Genomic DNA, 27,611 nt, shown 5'->3' on the forward strand with positions numbered 1-27,611 from the left:
AAAATATACATTATTTGGCTCAATATTATGGATCTCATATGCATAATATATCATATAGACGTACCTACATATATTTAAAACGAAAGCATAAATAAAATCTCTGTTTAATATTTTCAATGTTCGCATTTGAAATCAATTATTCCGCTTCAAACTCAATTTCAGGAACAGCAGCATTTATAATAGACCTGCATTTTCTTTATCACACATTGCTCTAGCGAACTTCAACACGTGTGTATAAAAACATCTCGACCGCATCTCGTAATTGAACGAAGTTGACGATAGCTGAACAACAATAAGAAAAATGGTCAGTGCCCAGTAGCATATTGTAACCACCGGTATTTTTAATGTGTTTAGTTGATAAACGTGTGCCGCGCGTGATGCTCGTACTAAAACACAGTGCACACGACGCTTAAACGGATTTGCTTACTACAGTAAAATAATTGCCGAAAGTTATAGGTATTATCTAAAAGTTTTAAACGCTCATTGGAAATAATTGTGTTCCTAGCAATAATAGACAGAAAACAATTAAATAAAAATATTGAAGTGAAACGACGAAACTAGCCCAGATATTCCAGATATCGACGGCAACAATTGATTCAAGGTATAGTCAGATTTTTTCAGATAAAATTGTTCTTACAATTCTTTTAAAGTGTCGTTTAAATTTAACGTGGCACTAAATATAGTTTCTATATTCACCTACCTCTAATTTGAAAACAATTTTATTATCGTGGGAATTTATTTAATGGTTCTATAATGACATTTTCTTGAAACAACTAAGTTGAAACAGATTGTTAAGACAATCATGTCCTAATGAATCTTGCGCATATTGCCTAGCTCTTATCTTAAAAAAGTGTGGTTACAACTTTTCGTCTTAATAATTTTTTCCGTTTAGTTTATTTCGCAACATGCGATAAGAAACTTAGTTCTAATAAATCTATACTAATATTTTTTACATTATAAAGCTGAAAAGTTTGTTTGTTTGAACGCGCCAATCTTAGGAATTACCTACTGGTCCGATTTGAAAAATTATTTCGTTGTTAGATAGCCCATTTATCAAGGCTATATACATACATATATCATCACGCTAAGACCAACAGGAGCAGAGCAATGCGGGTGAAACCGCGAGGCACAGCTAGTATAAAATACATAAAAGACAAGTCAATTCTAGTATAAAATACATAAAAAAATGTATCTATTCATAGGTCTAGGTTGTTATAGCGTTCTTAAATTTTTCTCTTCTACAATGAAGGAATTTCGTAAAGTTAAAATAGGTATCGATATTAAAAAAAAAATTATTCAAATTCAATACTTAATTAATTTAATTGATGTCTACTAAAATTCCATAGGTCTTATTTTATACACCTATTCACATAAAGTATTCACAGTTCAAACATCTTATGCAAATAGATTTATTTAGACGATTATTTCGTTCAGTCTACGTTAATTACAAAAGTAAAAACATCCAGTAAGCAGTAAAATGTACCTAAAATAACAGAGATATAAGACATCCAAAAGCCAGACAACATTAATGGAAACCTCACAAAGCACAATGTTCCTCTCGAGAATAGAATTCAATTCTTGTCTAACCTTCTTGGATAAAAAATTCGGAAAAAAGGATACTTATAATGTACAACACTTACTTATAAAAATTACTTAATAAAGCCTAAAGGCCTATTTGAAGACGAAGTACCTACTTACATCTTATCCAAAAACATAACATACAGTTAACAGTATACTTATTTATTTTCTATCTATCCTTACATTTCAAAAATATTGACCTCTTTTTTTCTACCAAATTAAAAAAAAAAAAACACCTTTACATTTTATATCTCAAAATTACCTCGGTCTCGGTTCTCTTGAATTATTGTCGAATAGATAATCTAATTGGAATTTATATCAGTAATGTGGTTTTATAGTTGTGCAGAGAGTATTATCGATGCTAACAAAATTATTCAAAGGCTTACCTAATACCTATTTCTATCGTATAAGACGAGGTATCTGCCCTCATAACAACCGTTTAATTGATCAAAGAGAACTTTTTCATTTTCATACATTAATCCAAACGATATCTAAGAATATTTAATAAATTTCTTTTATCTCGTCGTTTCTTTTCATTATTAAATACATATATAAGGCATTTGCTTCTATGAATATTAATTGTTTTTACTTTTTATATCACTACATAAACATAATATAAAACAAAGTCGCTTTCTCTGTCCCTATGTCCCTATGTATGCTTAAATCTTTAAAACTGAGCAACGGATTTTGATGCGGTTTGTTTTAATAGATTGAGTGGTTCTTGAGGAAGGTTTTAGTATATAATTTATTAAGTTTTAGGAAAAGCGCGCGAAGCCGCGCGCGGAAAGCTAGTTAGTTATAAGGCGCCTTTTATAAAAGTAAGTATGTTCCTAGTATCCAGTTATTAAACTTTAAAAAGGAATGTTTCTGATAAAACTGAACAACCCGTCATTGTAAGTTCAATATAAAAAAGCTTTTTGTAAAAACTTTTTTCATCAAAACAAACAACAAAACAGTTCAAGGACTGGAACCCCGTGTAAATAAAAATTATTTTGACTGACAACCGTAAAAATAATTGACAAAAATAAGACAAATACCTAAAGCTAAATCTAATTTCCCCGATTTAAAGAAAATACAAGACATCAACACCAAAACACAATATTTTTTATACTTAGGATACGTAGGTACTACCACAGTACTACTTAGGTTATTTATTTTTTAATAGTGCTGTGGTAGTGCGATCCGCACACCCTTGTGACATAAAAGTTAATTAGGTACTCAATCTCAAAGGATACAATCCGTATCTAAATTTGTTCCAAAAGAACAGTTGAACGACCAAAAAACTACATAAATATCATAGAGCTATATCCATATAATTAGAGTTAGATCGTATATGTTTTCGTTCATTTAGGGTTAGGCAGTACAATAATTATTATACTACAATATTCTAAATTGTTAGGTGAATTTTTTATTTGTTATTCTTAAGGATGCTTTGTTGCGTTTATAAAAAAATAATGAATTTGACAGAGTTGGATGGATTGAATTATACAAATGTTACCGACCTGCAAACCTTAACGGTACATTACTTAATTTCTCACAGCAACCGATCCATAGGACATCTGCAATGTTTTCATTTCCCGAGCGTATTTATGAAGACCCTTTTTATTTAGATCTATTCCTACGAGTAGGTACTCGGCTATAAGGTTAGGTACCTATCTATAAATTAATCATATTCCCTAGTTGGTATTGTCTTATTAAAATACTTCTTTAGAATATTTTTATTAATAACTTTTGTTGATTAAAACCCTTCGCTTTTATAGATCTGCTGACTGGATTCGTCCAGTGGCTTGGACGAATTCAATCCTTAAACAATTCTGGTTTAATTAAAGTGTTTTTTGGGATTGGCACAATTCACATAATTCAATGTAAATAAAATTAATTTAAATGCTTTGAATGAAGAATAAATATACCTACACTAGCTTTCCGCCCGCGGCTTCGCCCGCGTTTTCAAAGAAAAACCCGCATAGTTCCCGTTCCCGTGGGATTTCCGGGATAAAACCTATCCTATGTGTTAATCCAAGTTACCCTGTATATGTGTGCTTAATTTCATTCAAATCCATTCAGTAGTTTTTACGTGAAAGAGTAACAAACATCCATACATCCATACTTACAAACTTTTGCCTTTGTAATAGTAGTAAGATAATATAGGTACCTAATTAATTTCCAATCCAACTTAATACATTTGAAGAAGCACTGTCGATTATTGTGTTTTAAAAAAAATCGTCATATACCAACCTAGTTCAATACTCAGAATACATGTAGGTAAATAATATAAATATACAAAATCTCGATTCCAACAAAACGTTGAAAGTATAGAAAAAATATGAATAAATTAGTCGAAAACTATTAATTGAATAGAAACTTCAAATTGCAGTAACAAAGAATAAAATAAAATGAAACAGAAGCCATACAAGCATTCAAAATCGTGTTCAAAAGCCGTGTCAATAGCAAAGCAATCAAATCTTAAATAAAATGTGACGTTAAATTTACCTATTCATTGTAATGGTACTGAATCTTGTAGAACTAGAAATGAGACGTACGAGTCGTAAAATAAAATATATTGTACTTAGTGTATATTACAACAAACGTGGTTGTGAAAAGTAATATATACTTATAGTGACGAGAAAAATACTTTTATTCAGCAGCTCTTTGCTAACATAATACACAGCTTTTCCAGTTACATTTCTTCAGGATGAAATTTAATTTACAAGTAGGTATCGATTCCTCCACACTCCGCTGTGTCGGGCCTTGGCACAAAAATACTCTCTCACTTAATAACGTTCCCCGTTATAAGTGTTCAATCCTATTAAATCCTAGCCTCAGCGATATAAAGGCGATAATAGGGTCAACAATTTTTACACTGTGCAAAACATAAAACACAAAACAGCGTAATATTATATTGGAACCATCTTGAAATAAAATCACTTGCTCAATCTGTATTCATCAGAGAAGTATTTTTGACTTAATTAAAATGTGAAGAATAGAATATTTTACCAATTATATTATAAAATTAGATTTGGAAAGATTCCTCTAATTAGGCATATAAAATGTAATCGTGATCATAACAATTTGGAATTAATTAATATCGTAACATTTGATTGATGAAAATATTCTTGACCATAAATTTATAGGTATCTATAGGGAAATACGGTCATTTGTTTTAAGGTAACGTTATTATCCATTATAATGTAGATATAAGTGAGATGATATGGCGGAAAATGTTAAAATATTCGCAATAATAAATCAATTAAGTTTTATCCGATAAGGTAGGAACAAAGGTATTTTCTGTTCCGTTTTTAAGACTTCAGGTTTCATAGAATTTTCCATTTTCCGGGTAACTTTTTAAATTATTCTTTTTCTTGCACCCTATTTGGAGATTTCAAAACATATTTCATTTAAATCAAGGAGACGAATTGATTCCTGTGATCTGTGAATTGATTAAACCTTTAAGACGACAACCAGTGGTGAGTTATTTTGTAAGGTTACATTTTAGAAAATAAATACTGTACGTTATGCAAAAGAAAACATGTCGTTCTATTATCATAAAACATAGGTATAAAAACGATAATTGTTTTCAAATAAGTATTTGTTGTTCAATAATATAATATTGATAATAATGGGTCGCATAATATTATGTCTGTCTACCATTTGCGACATACCTATCTACTTAAAAAATGCCCTGATTTTCATTATGTTTACGTAGCGTACGTACATAGCGTACTTCTACGGGAAAGTTTTAGCAGTTTTAGTTGCATAGTAACTAATTAATATTTCTTTCAATCTTATTTTTTAACAAAGAGGATTTGTTCACAATTTGAACATATCGTCCCCATATGAACCACTTCATCATAAATTAAACTAAAACTATTAGTTAACTAATTTGTAGTTTTAGATTATTTTTTTAGTTTTTAACAACGCAAACGAAAGGCTGGAAAGCTAATCCATAATATTTACATTTATATAAAATAAATAGAACGAGATTTTCGAGACTAATGTCTTTATTGTGTTAAGCGAAGTAGGGCAGGGATTTAACGAAAACCATTTCAAAGGAGTGATCAGAATTTAATATCGTTAAAAGTTACCAAAGGACTTCTGTATCGCATAGTTCACGAATGGGCGATAAACGTGAATGCGTTAGCATTACAAACAGGATGGATTTGTGTCACGAACGCATCGCGCAAACAGAAGCAAATTGTTTGTAAAACTTAACTTTATCTGTGGTCTAGCATACCTAGTTGCATAACCCTTTTTTTATATATTACACATAATATAGCAAATTGATATGTGTTAATTCTTAAAATCAGGTAGGTACTTCTTGTATCTGATGGAATCCGAAGAAAATGTGTTAGATGATTTAAATTTCCTCTTAATAAAAATAAATATGGTTTGTTAAATTTTTTTGTTATGTCTTCTTCGTAAGTACCAGTAATAAATTTCGAAAAATCATCAGCAAAATTGAATTCAAAATAAGCTATAATGTAAAAGGAATAATATAATATACCTATATAGCAGTCGATGAATTTTACTTTGAATAAGAAATAGATTATACCCCAAGTATTTCAACATCTACCTACATGAATAATTTGTATTGACTAATGTAAATTGAATATACAGACTAACTATTACTCGACAATCTGTCTATGTACTTATATAATATTTGCATACAGAGTAATAAATAAAAGATTTTTTATGGCAAAAGAGTGCAAGCGACTAAGGTATACGCGTTACCCAACGATAAACGACACTCGCAGCTGCGTTGCCAAAGTTAAATGGATTTTGGAATCATGAGGGGAACATAATATCGGAAGAAAATGCTAGTTATGTAGATCCGGCTTAAACTTGAGTCGAAATGTGACTCCGATAGGATAAAGTGCTGAGCCATTACCCACCTGAATTACTGATAGATTTTACCTTATCTTTTTGTACCCTGCCAAACAAAATTTGTTAAGTCAGGAGATCGCACCGAAGACGTTATGGTTGTAACGGTAAACAATACTGCACTGTGTAAAGAGGATATACATATAAACAATAATATAAATATCGTCGATATGAGTTTCTTATCATAAGTCCATTGCTGTGAAATTCCCGTAAGACCAAACACGTGACCTTATTCATGTTGTGTGTGAAGTGTGAACGCTCAGTCTTCTCTCACATAAAGTCGAATATGTATCTACGTTACTCACAAATAATTTAAAAAATTGATATATATTGTAGTTTCTCAATATGTAGGTAGGTACAAATCTACGTAGTTTGTAAGACACAGAACTATTAGTTCTGTGATGTAAGACATCTATCTAATAAATAATAATAATTAATCAGATGCAGCAAGTTCGTTATCATTGCTGATGTCGTTAATAAGGTTAAATCGATTCTGCAGGTAACATTTTATCCACAATGATTCTAATCTCAGGTATATTAAATACAACTATAGGACCATAAGACATAGAATTATAACAGAAACCTTCAAACCTTTGTAAATACTCATTATTTCATAGCATTCGATAACATAATTATATCTTAAGAGAAAAACATTTCTGTGGTATTAATCCGTTAGATACAAGTACGAATGTGGAAAGTTCTAGAAGTTAGTTCTATAATACAATTTAACTAACCGAAAATCCCATAATCATCAGATAGGGTTTTGATAAGGAGGCGTGTAGGTCGCACGACCTCAGCCTCCACTACTTAGTGTGAATTTATAATATAATGCTTTGTTTGTCGAATTGCGAGACAAAGCGGAACAATACAACAGAATTCATGAGTCAGATGATTTAACTCAGCACGGAGGATAATATGATTGAAATGCATATTAACAAATTAAGTGTTCCCTTATATCAAGATAAGTTATTCAATTCGTGGTATTTATTTCGTATCAAGATTGTTGATAATTACAAGTTTTGGATATTCAAACATTATCATAATGGCTAAAATATAAAGACAGTTGATATATGAGTTATGAGAAGAATGTTAGATGCATAGGTAATACTTAAAAATATCTGTAAACTTTATTGATATAAATAAAGATAAACATAGGTATTAGTTCTAATTAACAGACCGTGGAACTTCAGTCCTAACAATTAATGTTCACGCATGATTTGCAGACAAAAGGAATTCCAAGTTCCGCTTGTAATTAAATTAGATAACGCCAAAGCAGATACGTTGAATCAGTTTCCGTTTATGATGGCCAACTCCTGCGCGTGTAAACAACTATCACATTAAACGAATAACAAAGAATTATACATACAATCAGCTCGTAAGGTGATAATTTTAGAAAAAGCAAAAAATATTAACGCGTTTTCGACGAGTTTAATCAGAGCAGGGCGTTTGTTTAAAATTTTATTCCCTATCTAAATGTAAATTTTCCCTCTATGATTCATGAATATTTGTGTGCGTAAAAATAATAATGTACCGTCTACTTCCAACTTCCAACTACCTCGTCGACGGTCGAGGTGAGGAGTTAAATCGATAAAATTACTAATCTCGCTTCCAGAAACTGTGCTCATTGTCCCAAACACATTCATTTCTAACAAAGTAATCAGCTTGTTTTACGACGTAGAGTTCCTTTCCGATATTCTAATTGTTGCTCGTTGTAACTGGCGCGACTTTTATATTGAAATCTTAACTATAATTTAGTTATTTGCATATATGTAGATGGTAAAATTTAAACATGGCACTATGGCATTAAATTTATTGGGAATTGTGATGCATTATTACAATGACAAATAAAAAAAAATATCGTTTGGAAGCAACAAAATAAAACAGATCTAAATATTACTACATACTTAAATTGTGCATGTCACCCATGGCTTTATTCAACGCTCAACCGATAGAGTTTTGTGTCCTTTTATATTGGTGTGTCAATGAGAGTACAGTGACCCGTACTAAGTACTAAAAGTAGCAATCCATTGTCATACTTATCCATTTTTTTATTCAGTTTATTCCTCCAAACAGTTTCACGGGTCGCTAAAGGTGAAACCTGATCAGAACATAATGTCGCATATATTACAATGGGCATTCTAAAATTGGAAAATGACAAAATAAGCTATCTAATATCTTCCATTGCTGAAATGTTTTTTGTGAAACTGTAGGTAGTTATACAATAAAATACATATATAGCAATTCTTTTGTACGTGACAAAGAACTGGCATTATAATGATTTCAAACAGATAACACGACTGAACCGAGTGTTTGCATGGAGCAAAACACCATTTTAGTTCAACATAGTTTGCATCTCCCATATTGTGATGTTAATAATGTCTTTACAGTCGCTATTGTTCCGTAAAAGCGCGCGATTTAACCAATTACGCAAAAAGTGAGACTATGTTAACATTGCAATTTCATTTGTGTTTAAAATCTAATATTCTCCTCTCCGTTTATTAGCCTAAGGGCTGACTTTTCAATCCTCGGTTAAAAGTTATTTGTCGAAGAACGTATTAAACTACCATTTCAAAATGTATTCTTATTGCATGCAATTGGCAGTTTACAAGTGACATTGTAATATTATCGTGTACCTAATACTTCATTGGACGGGTAACTTTTAACCAATGATTGATAAATCGGCCCTAAATTGATTAAATCTGTCTCGTAAATGGGCATAGCGCAGCCAGCACAACACACATGCGGTAATTGGTATGATAAAAAGATCGTCTAGATATCCAGGCAGAGAGCGAGTACTAGTAAGACAACAGTTTTTCATACACCATTAATGCCATTACATATTAAGCAAAATAACGTTGTTCAGTATTTGAACATATTCCTAATCTAGCAAGCGAATGTTTTATGCAGATTTCATTTCTGCTCTGCATTCTGCAACATCTGCGGCGCGGCGTGTAGGTAACCGTTCTCTTTAATTTTAATGTGTCGCTTGTAATAGGTATAATAACTATAAAATTGTGTACTTTTTAGGATATCTCCACAGTGCCTCAGCTATTAAAGATAAACCTCTTTAGCCATTAGTGAGAACGTCGTTATCATACCAAGTAGTGAGTACCTGGGAACGACATACGTGTCTATCGGACCGCGGACGAGTCCTTAGCCCATTAATAGTTTTTAAACGCAGCATTCCAATGATAAGCTTCTATAGCAGTAGGTACATTGCTTCAAGATAAAATCTGAGGTAATATAGATGTAGTAACTAGTATATACTTATACTCGTACCTAAATAGATTTTATCCAGAATTTAAACAACTAATTGTTTGTTCGCACATTTGTTCTGAATTGATTTTTAAAGTAAAGTTTGCAACTAAATTAAATTACGCTTGAGGCAAAATTATTACTGAATATAAATAAAATATGTAAGTAAGTAGTTCTATCTCAATCAATACAAACCGAATAGGTACCTATTATGTTGCGAAAACCAACAAGTAAAGTTCCTCTTTTCATCGAGATTTTTATGATCGCGTCCATAACTGCCATATTCTATTTAAAAGAAAAAGAAAAACTAAATACATCGCTGCTCTAATTGGCGAAGTCAAGATCTTAGCAAGCATTATGTCTCCACAGGGCGCCCGTGCATCGAAAATTATAATTAATCTGTGGTAAATATATGCGCAAAATAATGTAAAATAAAATAACGAACCTTATTTATATTATATTTAGACGACGATGAAAATTAAGTTTCAAAATATTCCGAAATAATTACTTCATTCAAATGTTAAAATCTCCTTAATATTTAAGAAGTTTATAAGTAACAACCAGGCATTAAAGTTGCTTATAAAAGGAGAGCAATCAAGGACAGAATGTCCTTTAATCCTGACGTATTATTATTCGACTTTCATGCTTTATTTATTAGCTTGACATCATTATTCGTTATCGGATGATAACGAAAAAGCCATATCGCGGGTATCTATGAACATAGGCTACAAATAAGTGGTCATTAAGCCACGGACTGTTTAGTTATATTATCAAAATTCAAACATTGTCGCAAAAAACTCTGCTTTTTATCGCCAGCAATGACCATTTTTCGTTGATTATTATTATTCAAGCGTTTTAGTTTTTGTTTTATTAACTAATTGAGTGATCTGATCCCATTATATGTGATATCAACATATTCCATGAAGGAAAAATTAAAAAAAAAAAACCTTAGAGGCATCAGGTCATTAGGGAGGAAAAACAGATAAAGGAAAGATTTTCACAATTCCAATTTCCGCTTTCGCTTCGTTGCTTATAGGTAAATCATTTTATCTACAATTATTATCAAATTATTAGTTAAGGTTGTTCATCTTAGTTGTATCAAAGAAATAATTACCCTCTAATAGTAATAGCAGTCAAAAATTAAAAATTTGTGTGAATATTGTTGTAATTGATCAAATCGCACATTAGGTACGTGGTATTTTTGCTGAGTTTGAGATTTTAAGTTCCACAATTTCGCGGAATTTTTTTACCATCTTTGTCATTTTAGAATATTGATTTAACTAAATTTGAAACTAGCTAATATAAAATTCCAACTTCGTTTCATAGAAAATTCAGCAAGTTTACACATAATAATTGCGACTCAAACGAAATAAAGTAAAAACAGATCCAATATGTATGAATAAGTATGAATTCATACATTCGTTCCATTTGTTCGAAATTTCCTGCTAAGGGCTGATTAAGTATTCTGTGAGCGTGAAAACTTATCAGTAGCATTGAAACGCTGAATTAACATTAGTAACATAGCGACATCACGACCTTTACGTATCGAGCAACATGCCACACTCCCGTAGCATCACTAATGACTAACTTACCGTCGAACATAACCAAATTTAAATTGGCTGACTAGATGGATTTCCGATATACAAACAAATTTAAACCTTACATGATTTTTTGTTAATAAATGTTGATAATTATGAGTTAAAAAGTATATACTTTAGGAAACATGCTATTCATGGAGGTTCTCTTATTTTTGTACACAATAGTGTAAAATGCAAAGAACGAACTGACATTGTTAGTCTATCTGTAGAACGCACCATTGAACTGTCCTGTGTTGAACTTGAGCGTTACATTATTGTTTGCGTTTATAGGCCTCCTTCCAGTGACTATAATATGTTTGAGACAGTCATGGAAGAAATATTAAAGCGTTTGAGCAGAAGTGAAAAGTAGGTTATAGTATGTGGAGACTTTAATATTGATTTACTTTCACACACACAAACGGCAACACGAATAGTTAATTTATTTCAATCATTTAATTTACATAAACTTTTTGATGAACCCACACGAATTACACCTAGTTCTGCAACTTGTATTGATAATGTTTACTGTGATTGTAACTTTTTAGAAAAAAATATTCTCAATACACTGACTTCGGATCACTGTGGCCAGAAAGTAGTTTTTGAATGGGATTGCATACCTACATTTAAAAGAATTAATGTTAGGCCTATAACTAAAAAAGGCATTCATAAATTTAGAGATAATATTAATAATAAATTGCCTGGCCTGAATGATCAATCCTTTCATAATAATCCTTGTGAAATGTTTACAAATCTTTTTAATTTAATTCATAATGAGTTTGAAAAAATCTTTAAAGTTAAATCTTTAAGTATTACCAAGGATTTACCATTTAGCCAATGGGAAACACCTAGTATACACAGATGCAGGAATGTTTTATATGAGTTATATGGCATGAAGCAATATAACAAAGACATGTCATTTCTTAGTTATGTTAGAAATTATTCAAAAACTTTTAAAAAAGTTTGTTTCACTGCCAAGTGCTTGTATGTCAGAGATAAAATACGCAACTCTGATAACAAAGTTAAAACGGTTTGGTCAATTATTAATGGTGAAATGGGCAAAAGCCAATCAAATAGTACCATAAAACTTGTTAATGCTGGTAGGGTCATTGACAAAAGTGCTGATGTTGCGCTTGCTTTTGAAGATTTTTTTAGTAGTGTCCCTGTTAGTATTACCGAAAAATTAAATTCGTCATCAGCGCTTGCGGAGTCCTACTTGAGGGACCATGTTGCTGAGTGTAATGTATTATTTGAATTGCGACATGTGACTGCAGAGGAAATTGTTAAAACTTTTAAAACATTAAACTTAAAAAAAACATGTGATCTCTGGGGAATGTCTGTAAATTTAGTAAATAATATTATAGAAAACATTGCCAACCACTTAGCGTTTATATTTAATCAATGTTGTGACTGTGGTATATTCCCTGATTTATTAAAGTTAAGTAAAGTAATTCCTTTATTTAAAAGTGGTGACCAGGAAGACTGTAATAACTATAGGCCAATTTCCATTTTACCAACTTTGAGCAAAGTCTTCGAGAAATTAATTTTAAACCAATTATGTAGTCATTTTGTATCAAATGGTTTACTGCACGCCAAACAGTTTGGTTTCACAAAGGGGCGCTCTACTACTGATGCTGGAATAGCTCTTTGTCACATATATATAAAGCATGGGAAAATTCAAAGAATGCTTTAGGGATATTCTGTGACCTTTCTAAGGCTTTTGACTGTGTAGAACATACCACTCTATTACGGAAACTAAATTTTTATGGTATTAAAGGTTTATCTCAGGACCTCATAGCTTCATATCTTCAGAACAGGGTACAAACCGTTGTTGTTAATGGAGAGAAATCTCACGGTGCGCCGATTAACATAGGTGTTCCGCAGGGATCTATCTTAGGACCGTTTTTGTTCTTAGTATATATTAATGACCTACCTTATTATTTGCAGGATATGTGTGAAATAGTACTGTTTGCAGATGATACCTCATTAATATTTAATGTGGATAGACATGACTCAAACGTTGACGAAGTAAACTCTGCTCTTTTACGCATATCCAATTGGTTCACTGCTAATAATTTATTATTAAATGCAAAAAAAACAAATTGTGTAGAATTTATCCTTCCAAATGTAAAAAAGGTAAAAAGGGATATTATTTTAAACGGGGAGGTATTATACCCTGTGGATTCTACTGTTTTTCTTGGATTGACACTAGATGAGAAGTTACAATGGGGGGCCCATGTTGCCGCCACCGCTGCTAAGCTTAGTTCAGCTGCATATGCAGTTCGAAGAATAAGGCATCTCACCGATGTAGACACGGCTAGATTGGTTTATTTTAGCTACTTTCATAGCATTATGTCCTATGGAATTCTTCTATGGGGCAGGGCTGCAGATATTGAAACTATATTTATATTACAGAAAAGAGCCATACGCTCTATATATAATTTACGTGCTAGGGACTCACTAAGAGATCTCTTTAAGAATACTGGTATCCTCACTGTACCATCACAGTATATATTTAATAATATTTTATATGTACACAAAAACGCAGACTTACACACAAGAGTAGGAGATAGACACTGTTATGGCACAAGGAACAGAAATAAAATTGAAATGCCATTTTACCGGTTAGCTAAAGTTAAAAATTCATTTATGGGTCAAGGTATACTTTTTTACAACAAAATTCCTCATAGTATTAAAGAGTTTAGTAGTGCTAAATTTAAGAATTATGTAAAAAACGTCTTAGTTCAGAGAGCCTATTACAGCATTAAGGAATATATGGAAGATAAAAACCCATGGAGGGTTGTCGCGTGAGAACCGCAGGACAGTTCTTTGGCATATTATGATAATATATACGTACGGTTACTTACATATTTTGTAAAATTAAATTGTAATACTGAAATGATTTAAAAGAGCAACTATGGAGTTTCTTGCCGATTCTTCTCCATAGATACTGCTTTCCGAATCGGTGGTAAATGATAAAAATATGTATTGACGTTTCAAAAGTGCTTCTCGAAGAAGTCTAATTGAATAAATAAATGTTTGAGTTTGAGTTTGAGTTTTCACTTTTTTCTTTTGTGGATGTTCACAAGTGAATTATTATTAACAAATTCCTTTAAATTATACAAAACAAAACGCTTTATCTACGGGCCTGGTAAAAACAATTTCACACAAAAATTTAATGTCATAAAAAAAGATAATAATTGATAACTATTGAGCTATTACTACGTATAGAGAAGACACGACGAACAAAATCTGTGCGCCAAGATCGGCGGCGCGGGGCGGCTAGTGAGTCATAGATTAAGCGATGTCATCGACTCACCGCCACAGAGGCGAAAATTTGTAAATATTCTGCCTATTTCTTATCAATAATTATGAACAATCAACGTAACACAACAAAAAAAATATATAATATAATTAATGTAATAAATAAATTATTAATAAACTTATATAATTACAAATTTATATTAATAAACTTATATTATTATATATTAATACGCTCGAACCAAGTTTTGAAAATTATAATCTAGTTACTTACTGATGAAAAGTTATTCCTTTGCACTTTTCCGTATTATTTGTGCAATATCGTAACACACATTAAAGCATAATATTTTGATGAGTTTCACTTAAAAACAAACAAAAAATGAGCGTCACATTGGCGCCAATGAGCGAGCAAACGACTGAGTGCAGATATGCCATTTGACCTATATTGAACGGAACATAAGTGATGTAGGCGGTGTCGTCTCCATACGTAGTAATAGTATCTCAATGTTGACAACGTTTTTTTTTTTTTAAAGTAGATTATGTGTGAGTGCAGTTTTATTATTTTAATGATTTCACATTATCTTGTAACATCGAAAAGAACTTCGGAATACCTGTAAAATAAGTAGGTACATACCTACTATACAGAAATGAATTATAATTCACTTTAAACGTAGAATGAATTATTTAATGGAGTTAACGTAAGTATATAAAGAAAGCTATCAGAGCAATAAAAAGATACCTTTTATTGGTTTGAGCATAAGCTAATTATAGAGATGTCAAGTACCTAAATTTTATTTTCTATATTGAATAAAGTAATAAAATTTATTATCACCTATAATAACCAATATATAAAGTGAAATGTTTTATTTCATTATTTTATTGAAAATAAAAAGAAAAGCCGTGAGCGTTTTCTTATAGGCGATAACATGAAATCGCCATTTGAAGGTGTTATCGTGACCACAACTCAAGCTGCCCAATGAGCATTTTCTATCTTTGATCGTAACATAATATTTAATAGACTAATATTATGGTGGCTGAAATATATAGCTTTGTATATTTACATGTAAACTACAGCCATTATCCGTAAAGATGTATCCGTAAACTCGATCAGATAAAGAAATGTGGATGAAAATTTTCATGGTTTGCATTAAATGGGCTCCGAAACTATTGAACCAATACTTAAAAATTATTTCGTCATTAGAAAACTAAATCACAATAAAATCATCCCCGAGTAATGACTATCTATATCCATATAGGCTATGTGAACCGAGGCAAACAGAGAAATATCATATTACTAGCTTTCATTATCGATCACCGATTAGTCAAAGAAAAACCCGCATAGTTCCCGTTCCCGTGGGACTGCCGGGATAAAACCTATCCTATTTCCCGGGATAAAAGGTATCCTAGGTCCTTTCTCGGGTATCAAAATATCTCTATACCAAATTTCATGCAAATTGCTTTAGTAGTTAAGGCGTGATAGAGTAACAGACATACAGACAGAGTTACTTTCGCATTTATAATATTAGTATGGATGTACTTAATGAGAAATATTTAATGAGGGGAATGAATCTTTATAGTTCATTCATTTGATTCTCTTCCTCTAGGTCTATATACAAAGGTATAATCTGTGAAAAATGTTTATGCTACAGCAGAATGATCATGATTATAAAAAAAAATCATTTTATTTAAAGCTTAAAAATAGGAGACTGTTAATGATGTAAGTAAACACTCTTCGAATTTCAGTAAACTGGAATATCAAGTAACATGGCAACAAATCGTAACTCAAACATTGAACTCAAATCATAGGCCCAGATTCACAATCGTGACTTTACTTTAGAGCAAAAGAGTCTTCACAAAGTAAACTTTGTATGGCCGAAGTTTACTTTCAACATATTTAATTTCAGAGAGAATTGCTTGACTTTCCTTAGAAAAGTACGGCCCCAAAGTAAAGTACAGGGTAAGACGTGTAACTGTTACTTTATACGCATAATTTATGTTTTTGAGAACATAATATTATTAAATTAAGTTATATTTTCATAAAAAAAACATATTATATAATAATAACATTATTATTTTTAAATATCAAAAATGAAATGTTTAGAAAAAAAACCATTATGTAGGAAGATTATAGTAGAAATATCAAAAACCGGTAGACACCGCAAAATTCGTCAGAAAAATATTATAATAATGTTAAAAGACAAACGAAACAATGCAACGATCAACACATCAACAAAAAAATGTTACTCGACATGACGTTTCGATCTATAACCCAACCATATTAAAATGTGTTTCTGTTCTAGGAAATTGGTTTAAAATGAAGGCCTACATAATTTATACGCATAGTCATGTAAAGTTTACTTTGAGACCAAAGTCATGATTATCGGCTCCTTAGCCTTTACTAAGTAAAGTATAGTTTCTGGAAAGTAAAGATGAGCTTGACACGACTAAGAAATATATTTTTGGTTGAAAGTAGATCTTTCCATCAAAGTAAAGTTAAAGTGCGATCTATGAATCTCGGCCATAGACTCAAATACTCAATATTGATATACATAGTTACATGTTTGTAAACATCTTGTTATAAACTTATTTTCGAATGAAAACAAGAGTGTATCGGACCACGCATTAATTAGTTCTCTTGAAATCAATGGACATCTTGAATTCAATAGATATTACAAGAAATTCCATTTCATTAAAGTAGTTACCTATAGCATTAAGTACGTCATGACGCCGTGAGCCTTGGTATGACATAATATAATATCTATGCACGCACATCTACACTAATATTATAAAGAGGAAAACTTTGTTTGTTTGTTTGTTTGTAACGAATAGGCTCATAAACTACTGGACCGATTTTAAAAATTCTTTCACCATTCGAAAGCTACATTATCCACGAGTAACATAGGCTAGGTTTTATCCCGGAAATCCCACGGGCACGGGAACTATGCGGGTTTTTCTTTGAAAACGCGGGCGAAGCCGCAGGCGGAAAGCTAGTGTCCAATACAGTGAATCCTGGGATAATAAGCAGTAATACCTTATTCATTGATAAATAATTAATTAAGTACAATATTTTTAATGACTTGGTAATGGAATTTTATAGCCCAATAGCATCTAAAGCTAGAGTAAATAAAATACAAATTCTATTTACTGTGTTATAGGTGAGAAAAATTATGATCAGATTATGACATAATATTATGAGATGTAATAAACAGTCTAATTTCTTCTTCAATTGCTTTGTTTATCATTTTTATCTCATAGTGGGACCCTCTATAAATAAGACGACTGTCATGTAAACATGTCTATTTGCGTAACCGGGTAAAAGAAATGCCTTTATAACTGATAAAAAATTGGAGGTCTCTTGGGTTCCCATTTATTCAGGTTTAACTGTACATATAAGTACAGAATATTTTCTCCTTAAGCCAAAATTTTAGGAATAATTTTTAACATTGGCTAGCCGAGATATTGTTTAAGGAATGATCTAGTAACATCGCCTATTTTGCATATTTGAAGTACCAAGGATCTCAGTCGCTGCCGTAGACTATGAGGTATGCCGTATGGTGTGTTACGGTGGTCTCGCAACACTTACTTTTCTTGTCCCCTCGCACTTACTTTTCTTGTCCCCAGAAAAAAACTTAATCTCCTCGAATGTTTCTTTTCTTCTGATAATAAAAATATGAAACATCGTATATCGCAATTGTTTCGCGAGAATTAAAACGGTGAGTGTTGTCTCGTGACTACAGAAATTTTCTAAAACAGATAAATTTTTCACTTGATATTATCTGATATCAACAAGGTATTAACTTACTTAACTTAATTTTCAAGTCTCAATAGACAACAAGTCTGACTGTGTATGTGACTCTTATTCATTCATTAAAGGTATAGTTACAATTTGCACGCCCGTCTTTTTTTTAATGTTACCTTCACCAATAATAAAAGATTTGGCAAAGTACCTATTTATTAACGTCCACAATAAATAAAACGCATTAAACAACATCTATTGTACTTACAAATTACAATTTATTATACACTTATATATCAGTGTCTATGACAATCATTTTGTCGATGAAAATTGAATGGCAGTATTCATTTACAATAAGGATGCGTGACTTGAGTAATAGTCTGTAATTATTTACCGGGATGTGTCTAAAGAAAATGTATGTTTTCCATGATAAACTAATTTTATATGATCATTATCATAATAATAAATGACTAGAAGATATATTTTTCCAGTAATATCTCTGTGCTGCTACCCTTAAAAAAAATATAAACCCTTCGACCCACGAATAATTATTAAAGGCAATTTAAATGGACTATTGTATAAATCTGATCACCAATTGAATTAAATAAATTAAATGCCTCATTATTTAAAAACTTGAAGTTTATTTTCATTTCTTTTCATTGTACCTTTTCATATTATGTTTATACTCGTACTATTGCATTTTCGTTAGTCCATCTGTCTTTACTACTTATATATCTTTTCTTTTTAGTTTTTCATCGGTTGCCTGGGCAACAATCCCTACTTAGCGATAGGTGGCCTTATCTCTAAACAGGGATTTCTTTATATCTTAATAAAAAAAAATATAAACCAATCTAATGAATAGAAGAAATGTATTTCTTAAACTTTTTTAAATTAACTTTTATTGAGCGGTGTTCGAAATGTATTACTTATAAATTCAAGATAAATAGTGAACTTATAAATTTCAGAACTAGTTATTTGTTTAACTCGTTTATGGGCTTGCAATTTGCAAACTATGGTAAAATAAACATCGGGTTTTATAAAAAAAAAAAGTGAAGTCCCATGTCCCCGCAGTGGGGTAAGGGGCAGATGCATTATGCATACATCTGTTTCACTGATCGATTTTTCTTTAGGGACAAGTAGGTGATCAGCCTTCTGTGTCCTACCAGACCGAGACATTTTTTTTTTCTTCGTCTCCACCGGGAATCGAACCCAGGACCCCTCGGTTCTACGCTCACGCGTCAACCACTGTACCAAGGAGGCGGTCGATTTGGAGGAGGTTTTATAAAAGTGTCTAATTATAATTATTATTCATGTACTTACTTAGGTATTGGAAAGAAAGAAATTTATTAAAAAGAGCAAATTCATATCAAACCACTCTGAACTGTTCTTTCTACCCTCACTCTATCACTTTCGGTTTTTCTTTGTTCCTTGAATATATAAAGTCTTTCATAGGATTCTGCAATTGTTAAATGAAATCGGTTTTTTATTTGTTATAAGGTAAATCTGGATTTATCCTACTATATTATAAATGCGAAAGTTTGTATGGATGTTTGTTACTCTTTCACGTAAAAAATACTGAACCGATTACAATGAAATTTAGCACACATATAGAGGGTAATTTGGATTAACACATAGGATAGTTTTTATCCCGGAAATCCCACGGGAACGGGAACTATGCGGGTTTTCCTTTGCAAACGCGGGCGAAGCCGCGGGCGGAAATCTAGTAATCCATAAAATGTTCCAGTAAAGAACAATTTCCACTGCGGGGTCGGGGTCATAAGCAAATTACATATAAATCCATAAACTCATTTTGTACAGAAGATACAAAAACAATAATTACAGTAACTCCTCTGACATAGAGTACTTGAAATGTAATCACATTGGAAGTACTTATCACCAGTTACGGGTTAAATTGACCAGAAAAACAAATCGTTGACGTCAATCGCGAAATAAACGTTTTCTACTCATTAATTTTGGCGCTTACGCGTACCTTGGTATCTACTTATGTGTGTTGTCTTCTGTTACCTACTAAAATTTACGCCAAATGAAATAAAAATATGACCCTTGTTTCATAAACCTAACTTTGTACGAAATTATTAATCTATTTGTACGAGCATAGAATACCTCGTAACCAGCACAGTTCACCTTACGCACAAATACCCAGACACCCAGTGAAAAGCTTACGTGTACGTCTGACAGATTAATAGAGGGGTATAAAAATGAAAAGGTCGTTCGAGGTAATAAGCGATAAAGTTTCTTTTATAAGTATGTCAATGGATAACAATTTACTATTTCCCAAATAGTCTCCGTTGTAATTATACTATTTACCTACAGAGTAATAAAAATTAGGAATTTATTCAACTCTCGGTCCCTTGCTCTTCTTCTCTGTATATAAATATTCTTGAATATAACTTGCTTCTATATCTCTAATACACGTTCAAGTATCGAGAATCTCTTTGTGCAGCAAGCTCTGTAGAAGTTAATAATATCGTTGTTATATTCAAAGACACGGGCGGATAGGTAATATCGGAGTAATATTGTGAGAAAAATATTTGATTTCTATGAAAGCCTTGACCATGTCGAGTGTATTATGTGTTACAGTAATATTACTAAAGTTCAACTTTTAATCAAATTTTGCTTTCATTATTAGAAGTTACAAACATGTTATACCTAATTAAAATTTATTAATCTTACGTAGGTATTCATCGTATTAGAACAAAGTACCTACCATTCCTTGATTACATAATTAAAATACCCACCTATATAGTTTTAGCCTATTTATTTTTCAAAACTGGGACTTTAACAAAGCCTTTCAATTTTATGAATTTGAGATTTATGTCGATAATAAAAGCTATCTGTTATCCAGTGCAAATACCTTCAAACTTGAAAGATTATGTTTATATTTATAGCGTCCCTCGGTAGGTACTCTAAGTATTAAGTATCTATTGAATTCTTTTGAACTTCTTTAATATAAAAGCAATTTTTCAAATTTTGTTTACCTACATAACATATTATTTATATATATACCTACTTATTATAAACAAAAACAAAAACGCGATTACTTACTCGATAGGTATGTGCAAAACATTAAATATAATATAAAATCTATAAATCTTCATTTTTCAGATAGGGCCATTAACAGATATAAAATGGCAATTAAATGGCAAGAAAACTCAAGGGGACAACAACATTGCAATACACGTCACTCCACCAGATGGAGACGAAGACAATGAGTTCGTACCACCGCTACGGCCACGACGGAAGCTCAGCACACCGCTGAGCGCGTTCCCAGGTGCCGATGGATTTAAAATGTCTGGTAAGAATTATTAATAATTAATATTTATGTAGAGATTGTTTTTTTATTTGCTTGAACGCGCTAATCTCGGGAACTACTGGTCCGATTGGAAACATTCTTTCAGTATTAGACAGCCCATTTATCGAGGAAGACTAAAGGCTACATACCTATCATCTCGCTAAGACCAACATTAACAGGAGCGGAGCACTGCGGGTAAACCGCGGAGCACAAATAGTAGTTAATAAAACTCAAGAAAGACGCTAATACTCATAAAATTATTGCGTTGTCTGTGATACTTGAAATGTGCACAGTTTTAATTAAATCTTTCCATTAAAAGTGGATCAAATTCAAGTCAGGAATCGGTAATACAAGCGTTTTAAACATCATTTCCTGACAGTCCCAAAAATATTACCTACATTACCCAGTCATTACTAATAGTTTCTGTAAGCAGGAGTTTCAAATTTTCCTTTGAAACGGGTCAAGTGCCTACAAGCTCAAGCAATATTACCTTTGTTTATAATTAACTAGTGGTCCGCCCCGGCTTCGCCCGTGGTACGTTTTTAGTATCCTATATCCTTCTCCTGGCTCTAAACTACCTCCCTGCCAATTTTCAGCTAAATCGGTTCAGCCGTTCTTGAGTTATAAGTGGAGTAACTAACACGACTTTCTTTTATATATATAGATGTGGATGGGTGGAGGGTTCCGGCCGATACCAATTAGGATAATTCTCATACTGTAAAACAGAGTAGGTACGTAGGTAGTGTATGCTATAAAAAATTATAACAAGTACAGGAATAAAAAGCGACTTTAGTATCTAGGTATCATTATCTTTAATAACGTAGGTACCTATCTATGCATGTAAAAACGAATCTTCCTAGTAATTAACAACAGTAGAATTTTTTTTTAACTAAGTAAGGATTCAGTGCAATATCAATTAAGCATAAAGCAAGACGATGTTAAAATGAAGATTTTAAAAAAATTTTTTTAGAAGCGTATAAAAACATTAATGTACATTCCCCTGCCCTGCTATGAACGTGAACATTACGTTGGTACCTAAGTACAGTAGAACCTCGATAACTTAAACCTCGGTAACATAAAAACCTATGTAACTTCAAAAAATAATATGTTCCCTTCCCATCAGAGCCCAAAACCTCTCTAACTTAAAATACGCAACCTCCATAACTTAAATAAATAATCTCTGTATTGGCCCTCAGTAACTTAAAGAAATGTTTCCACAACCTCTATAACATAAAATTTTTGTCAATGAGTCATTTTGAAAGAGTGTCAAAACAAAAGGTTTCGGTATTTATTGCTTGCACGTGTTTACTATGTATTGTTAACGTAAACCTATTGTTTGCTTTATCGAAATTCTTCTAAGCTTTGCGGCGGTTAGCTTTATGACAACGACTTACTTCCATCATAAGTTTTAGATCGTTGTCCTGGAAACATCGCTTTACTTACTGTGTGATAAACCTGGCTTAAAAAGAGTCCAAAAAGAAAACTAACAACCCTCACCTACGCTGATAAATTAAAAGCTATAGAAACAGTGAAAAATGGATAGACCCTTGATAACTTAAAACCTCTATAACTTAAAATATTTTGTGTTTCCCTTGGACTTTAACTTATCGAGGTTCTACTGTACTTTATTATCTTATTTAAATTCTTAAAAGAAAGTATGAGATTTAATAATGTAGACTCATATCTTCAACATTAGAATATTTTTTAATTTTGTAAAGTTTGTATAAGTAACCTAACTTATTTTCTCATAATCTTTTATTAGATATTTTACTAGCTGCTCGACCAGGCTCTGCTTACAATAATTTAAAATAATTTCTTCTTCTTCTTCTTTTTTCAAATGGCAACTCCCGATCAAACAATAATTTATTAATAAGAGTTATTTGTAAGCAAATTTAAACAGATTTTCCAAATCCAGGAAAAGACAAATGTAAATATTCATTTTTAATACAGAATAATAAAAAGAAAATCTTAGATGATGGTCGGTTTTATACATACTGTTAACAAGGAATGATACACACTACTGTTTTACAATAATACATATATTTACTGTAGTAAATAATAAAACAAAAATTTCAGATGATGATGAAGATTCATATTTTGGGTTCTGATTTTTAACTTTCTTTACAGTGGATGGCTTGCGTCTATCACCTACTCGCTCCCTCTCTCCGGTTGACCGCACTAAAAGAAGATTCAGCACGATGGTATCCACTGCGGCCGCTGCTGCTGTATCTAGACGATTGTCGGCTACTATAGGCTGGTGCCTGGCCATTCCCACGCAAGTTAAGCCGCAAATAGTCAGACAGGGCCGTGCCCTGTGTTTGCAATATATAAAAACACAAATACGACGATCTATGGCGTGTCCTAAGAAGGTAATAGACTCTCAGAGCATTAATCTAAAGTAGGTGTCAGTTATTAAAATCATCTTTACTTATTAAAAAATCAATAGTATCGATTATAGAAGCATTTATTCATCATTCTATTGTTTAAATGTTACAGACACTAAGTATGTACCTATAATTTACATAGCCAAACTACCTAAAGATAAATAGACATATGGAGTTAGTTACAATCAAATATTTATTATTAGATTCACATATTAAGTATACCAGTTGTTTTGCAAATACGGGTGTGTTCCCCTTTGTAGTTAATATTTAGACCTTTAGGGTGTGTTTGAATGCTATCGCTATTTAGAATTATGCCACAATTATGCTTAAATGATTTTTGAAAACCCTGTTACTTTAAATAGAAATCTGATATATTTAATTAGGTAATACAAATTCAGTGTTAAAATTCCTTATAATATAAGGCTATTATCTTAGATAGGTACAGAGTATGGTACAAAGTGTCTTATCTTTAATGTAATTCAATACGATCTTATTAGAGTCTTCTAATAGAAGCTTCCTCTAATGTGTTCAATTGATGTTAATAATCGAACGCTTCTGATCGTCCAGCAATAGCATTAGGTATTTAATATTTATATTTTATCAAAAGTGAACCTTGAAATATTGAGCAATTGCAAAATTTCATTAGACAAACAAGAACACTAGTAACCTTTGAAATACAAACATTATATTTTGTCTATACTTAGTATGATGTAGTACTTAGGTATAGTAATATACAAGAAAAGTTCACATTTTTTACAGCAAATTGTGATAAAGCGTCTACAACAAATGATTGAAACAGAATGTGGAGAAGAGGCTATAAATAATACTGAGACAGGCGTATTAGCGGCACTTCGAGCACTTTGCGCAGCTTTGGAAAGAAAAAGACCAGATGCGTTTCGTCACGTAGCCAGACAAGCGACGCGGGCACCGTCAGCCATGCTGCGGTCTGACACGGCCCTGGCTGAACTCGCTTTGGCATTAGCAAGACGAATAACCAGAGAAAATATCACATGGTCCAAGGTACAGGGAGCCTTTTGTTTTCCGGAAAATATCTAGATTTTTAAAATGAATGTAGAGCAGTTATCTGTTAGGAGCGTATTTAAAATCATAGACACTCATTTTTTAATGACCATAATGCATACCCAAAACTCATGCTGCTGTTGACCTGTCATACATTTGTATCTAAACATCCATTAACTTTCTTCATACCTAGTACCGAGTTGAGCTTCGATTAAAGCTCAATTAGGTCTTATTCTAGAATTAATTAATGGAAATATAGTTAATTTTGATTTTATTACAGTAGTAGTGTTTATGTTAATTTTATTTTAATGGGAATGCTTGTCTTATATGTTACCAGATTGCAGCCGTGTTTTGCATTTGCGGCGCATTAGCCCGCGAAGCCGCAGAGGCTGCAGACGATGAGCCCGCGTTGGAGCTTGTGGCGGCACCGGCTGCTGCCATCGCTGATCTTTTGCATGACGAGCCAGGCTCCTGGGTAGCCAATCATGGAGGATGGGTAGGAATTCATATAAAAAGCTCATTACTTGGTAATGCCATAATATACGGAATTAGAGTAATAACAATTCGGTTTTCATTGGTTCACATCAGTTGGGACTTGGGATACAGCCTTACTACACAATACACATACAGACTAGTACTAGATATAGAAATGTATTTAAAACAAATTAATTTGAAACATTATTATTTATTTACTGCTTCGCTTTAATTTTCGTATGCGGTGTTTATCACGTGTTTATTCTGAAATACAGAATAAACCTCTTTAGAGGTTAATCACCCCAGTTTATTTATTTGGAATCAGAAATCAAATGAATGCTTAATACATGAAGTATCTGTTTTAGTATACATGAAGTACCTATCTATTTAAAATTACGATGAAAGCGTGTATCGAAGGGGGAATAACCCAACATGTGGAATGCCTGTGGGCTGTGAGAACTGAGAATAAATATTTTACTTTATCAACAAATTACAATAATTATTTACATTAGTAACGTGATCTCTTTGTATTATTTGCTATTTTAATATAATGCAGGTATACATAATCATAAAGATTAGAGTAAAGTAGTTAGTGTACAAATATTTTTTTTATTAGTAGCCTTAAATTTTATCTCAATTCGCAGCAAGATTTTACTAATGCGAATAATTTTTCACAATTATAATTGGGAACTATATTTTCTATCACCAAAATTTATATTTGTCATCAAGTTGTATCACCTAATTAATAAATAGATCTATCACCACGAAATATTTTCGTTCTCAGATAAACAAAAATTGTTCCCAGGTATGAATTATCAAATTAATGTTAATATATTTGTAAAATAAGAGATCGATAACCAATAAAATTATATTGCATTACATGAATATAAACTTCGTTCTTATAATAACAGTTTTGTTACTTAAATAATAGCTCTGTGCTCAGAATGGTAGATCTGTCACCAAATAAATCGATTATCGATCCCTGACTGCGACTCCTTTTTATTTGATATTTTGTCACCTATACAGTAGTAACATTTTATTTCGTTCAGATAATAAATTAATAGTATTCGTTATCAATTTAATACATCAATTTATAATTTTAATGAAAAAATGATCAAAGGGGCGGAGACAAATTGGCGCGCTTTAAAAATTGACATGTGCAAACCAGAAGCAAAAAAATGTGCTTATCGGCCAGAAAAGAAAAAGGGGGCGCCCTTCGAAATCCAAACCAGCGCTGATTATTCAGTGATTATTGTTTTTTAACAATAAATATTGATTATTTTAACTTTAATTAAGTGTTTTATATACAATTATGCTAACCATTAGTCAGCTATTAAACCAGAGCTGATTATTCAGTGGTTATTATTTTTAAGAATAAATATTGATTATTTTAACTTTTAGTGACATAATATGATTTATTGGTGATCTCTTTAAATTATTTTGCTTAAATACTTATTAGGACACACCTATTATAATACATACAAAAACATTTATATGGTACTAGACCTTATATCTCAGGATTTTAGGTGATTTATTGTGGAACTGATTTTGCATTGTTTGGTGACTACATTTTGGTGACAGATCTACTATTTTGAGGACAAACCCTATTATTTAAGAAATACAAAACTAATTAAATTGGTGATAGTTTAAATGATACCCATTATAATTCCAGAAGTATTCCTTCTGGAATTATAAAAGACATCTCTGGCTAATTTTCTGTAAAATTTAACTTTTATATTGTTTCTGATTAGCATAATTTCAAGGATATTTAACCGTGAAAATAATTATAATATATTTTTCTTTTCAGAATGGACTCATTGAAAGACTTCGGGTTAGTGAACGAGACCAAAGATCGGAGAAAAATTTGCGTGTAATGGTGTCTTTTTTCATAATAGCTTGTGCGACACTTTTCTTATTGCGTTTCCTTTGCATATATGATAATGTATAATGCCAATAACACCACATTACTTAATATACCTAGTTTTGGAAATTATGTTCTATCTATAAAATGTTTAACATTCAATCAATAGATTTGTTATGCGAAGTTCCTAATAAAAACAGCTTTATTATTATATACTATTTAAAACATTTATGTACTATTATGCCCTATGTTATTTTATATAATATAAATAGGCAAA

The 27,611-nt window shown here is 31.8% G+C and overlaps 1 protein-coding gene across 2 annotated transcripts; it reads left to right on the forward strand.

The window, feature by feature from the left end:
* The first annotated feature begins 222 nt into the window (after window positions 1-222).
* Window positions 223-27,567, forward strand: LOC123706072 (anti-apoptotic protein NR13-like). Of its 2 annotated transcripts, none has more exons than XM_045655211.1 (6): window positions 223-304; window positions 21,409-21,598; window positions 23,723-23,964; window positions 24,739-24,999; window positions 25,337-25,495; window positions 27,281-27,567. In XM_045655211.1, exons 1-6 carry the CDS (start codon window positions 302-304, stop codon window positions 27,419-27,421), a joined length of 996 nt encoding a protein of 331 aa, XP_045511167.1. In that variant the 5' UTR covers window positions 223-301; the 3' UTR covers window positions 27,422-27,567. The 2 variants fall into 2 exon arrangements, with proteins under 2 accessions (XP_045511167.1, XP_045511168.1); XM_045655212.1 differs by lacking the exon at window positions 223-304 and adding an exon at window positions 311-601.
* The last annotated feature ends 44 nt before the right edge of the window (window positions 27,568-27,611 follow it).

This window comes from Colias croceus, chromosome 3 (genome assembly GCF_905220415.1).
Source record: "Colias croceus chromosome 3, ilColCroc2.1".
Taxonomy (NCBI): Eukaryota; Metazoa; Arthropoda; class Insecta; order Lepidoptera; family Pieridae; genus Colias; species Colias croceus.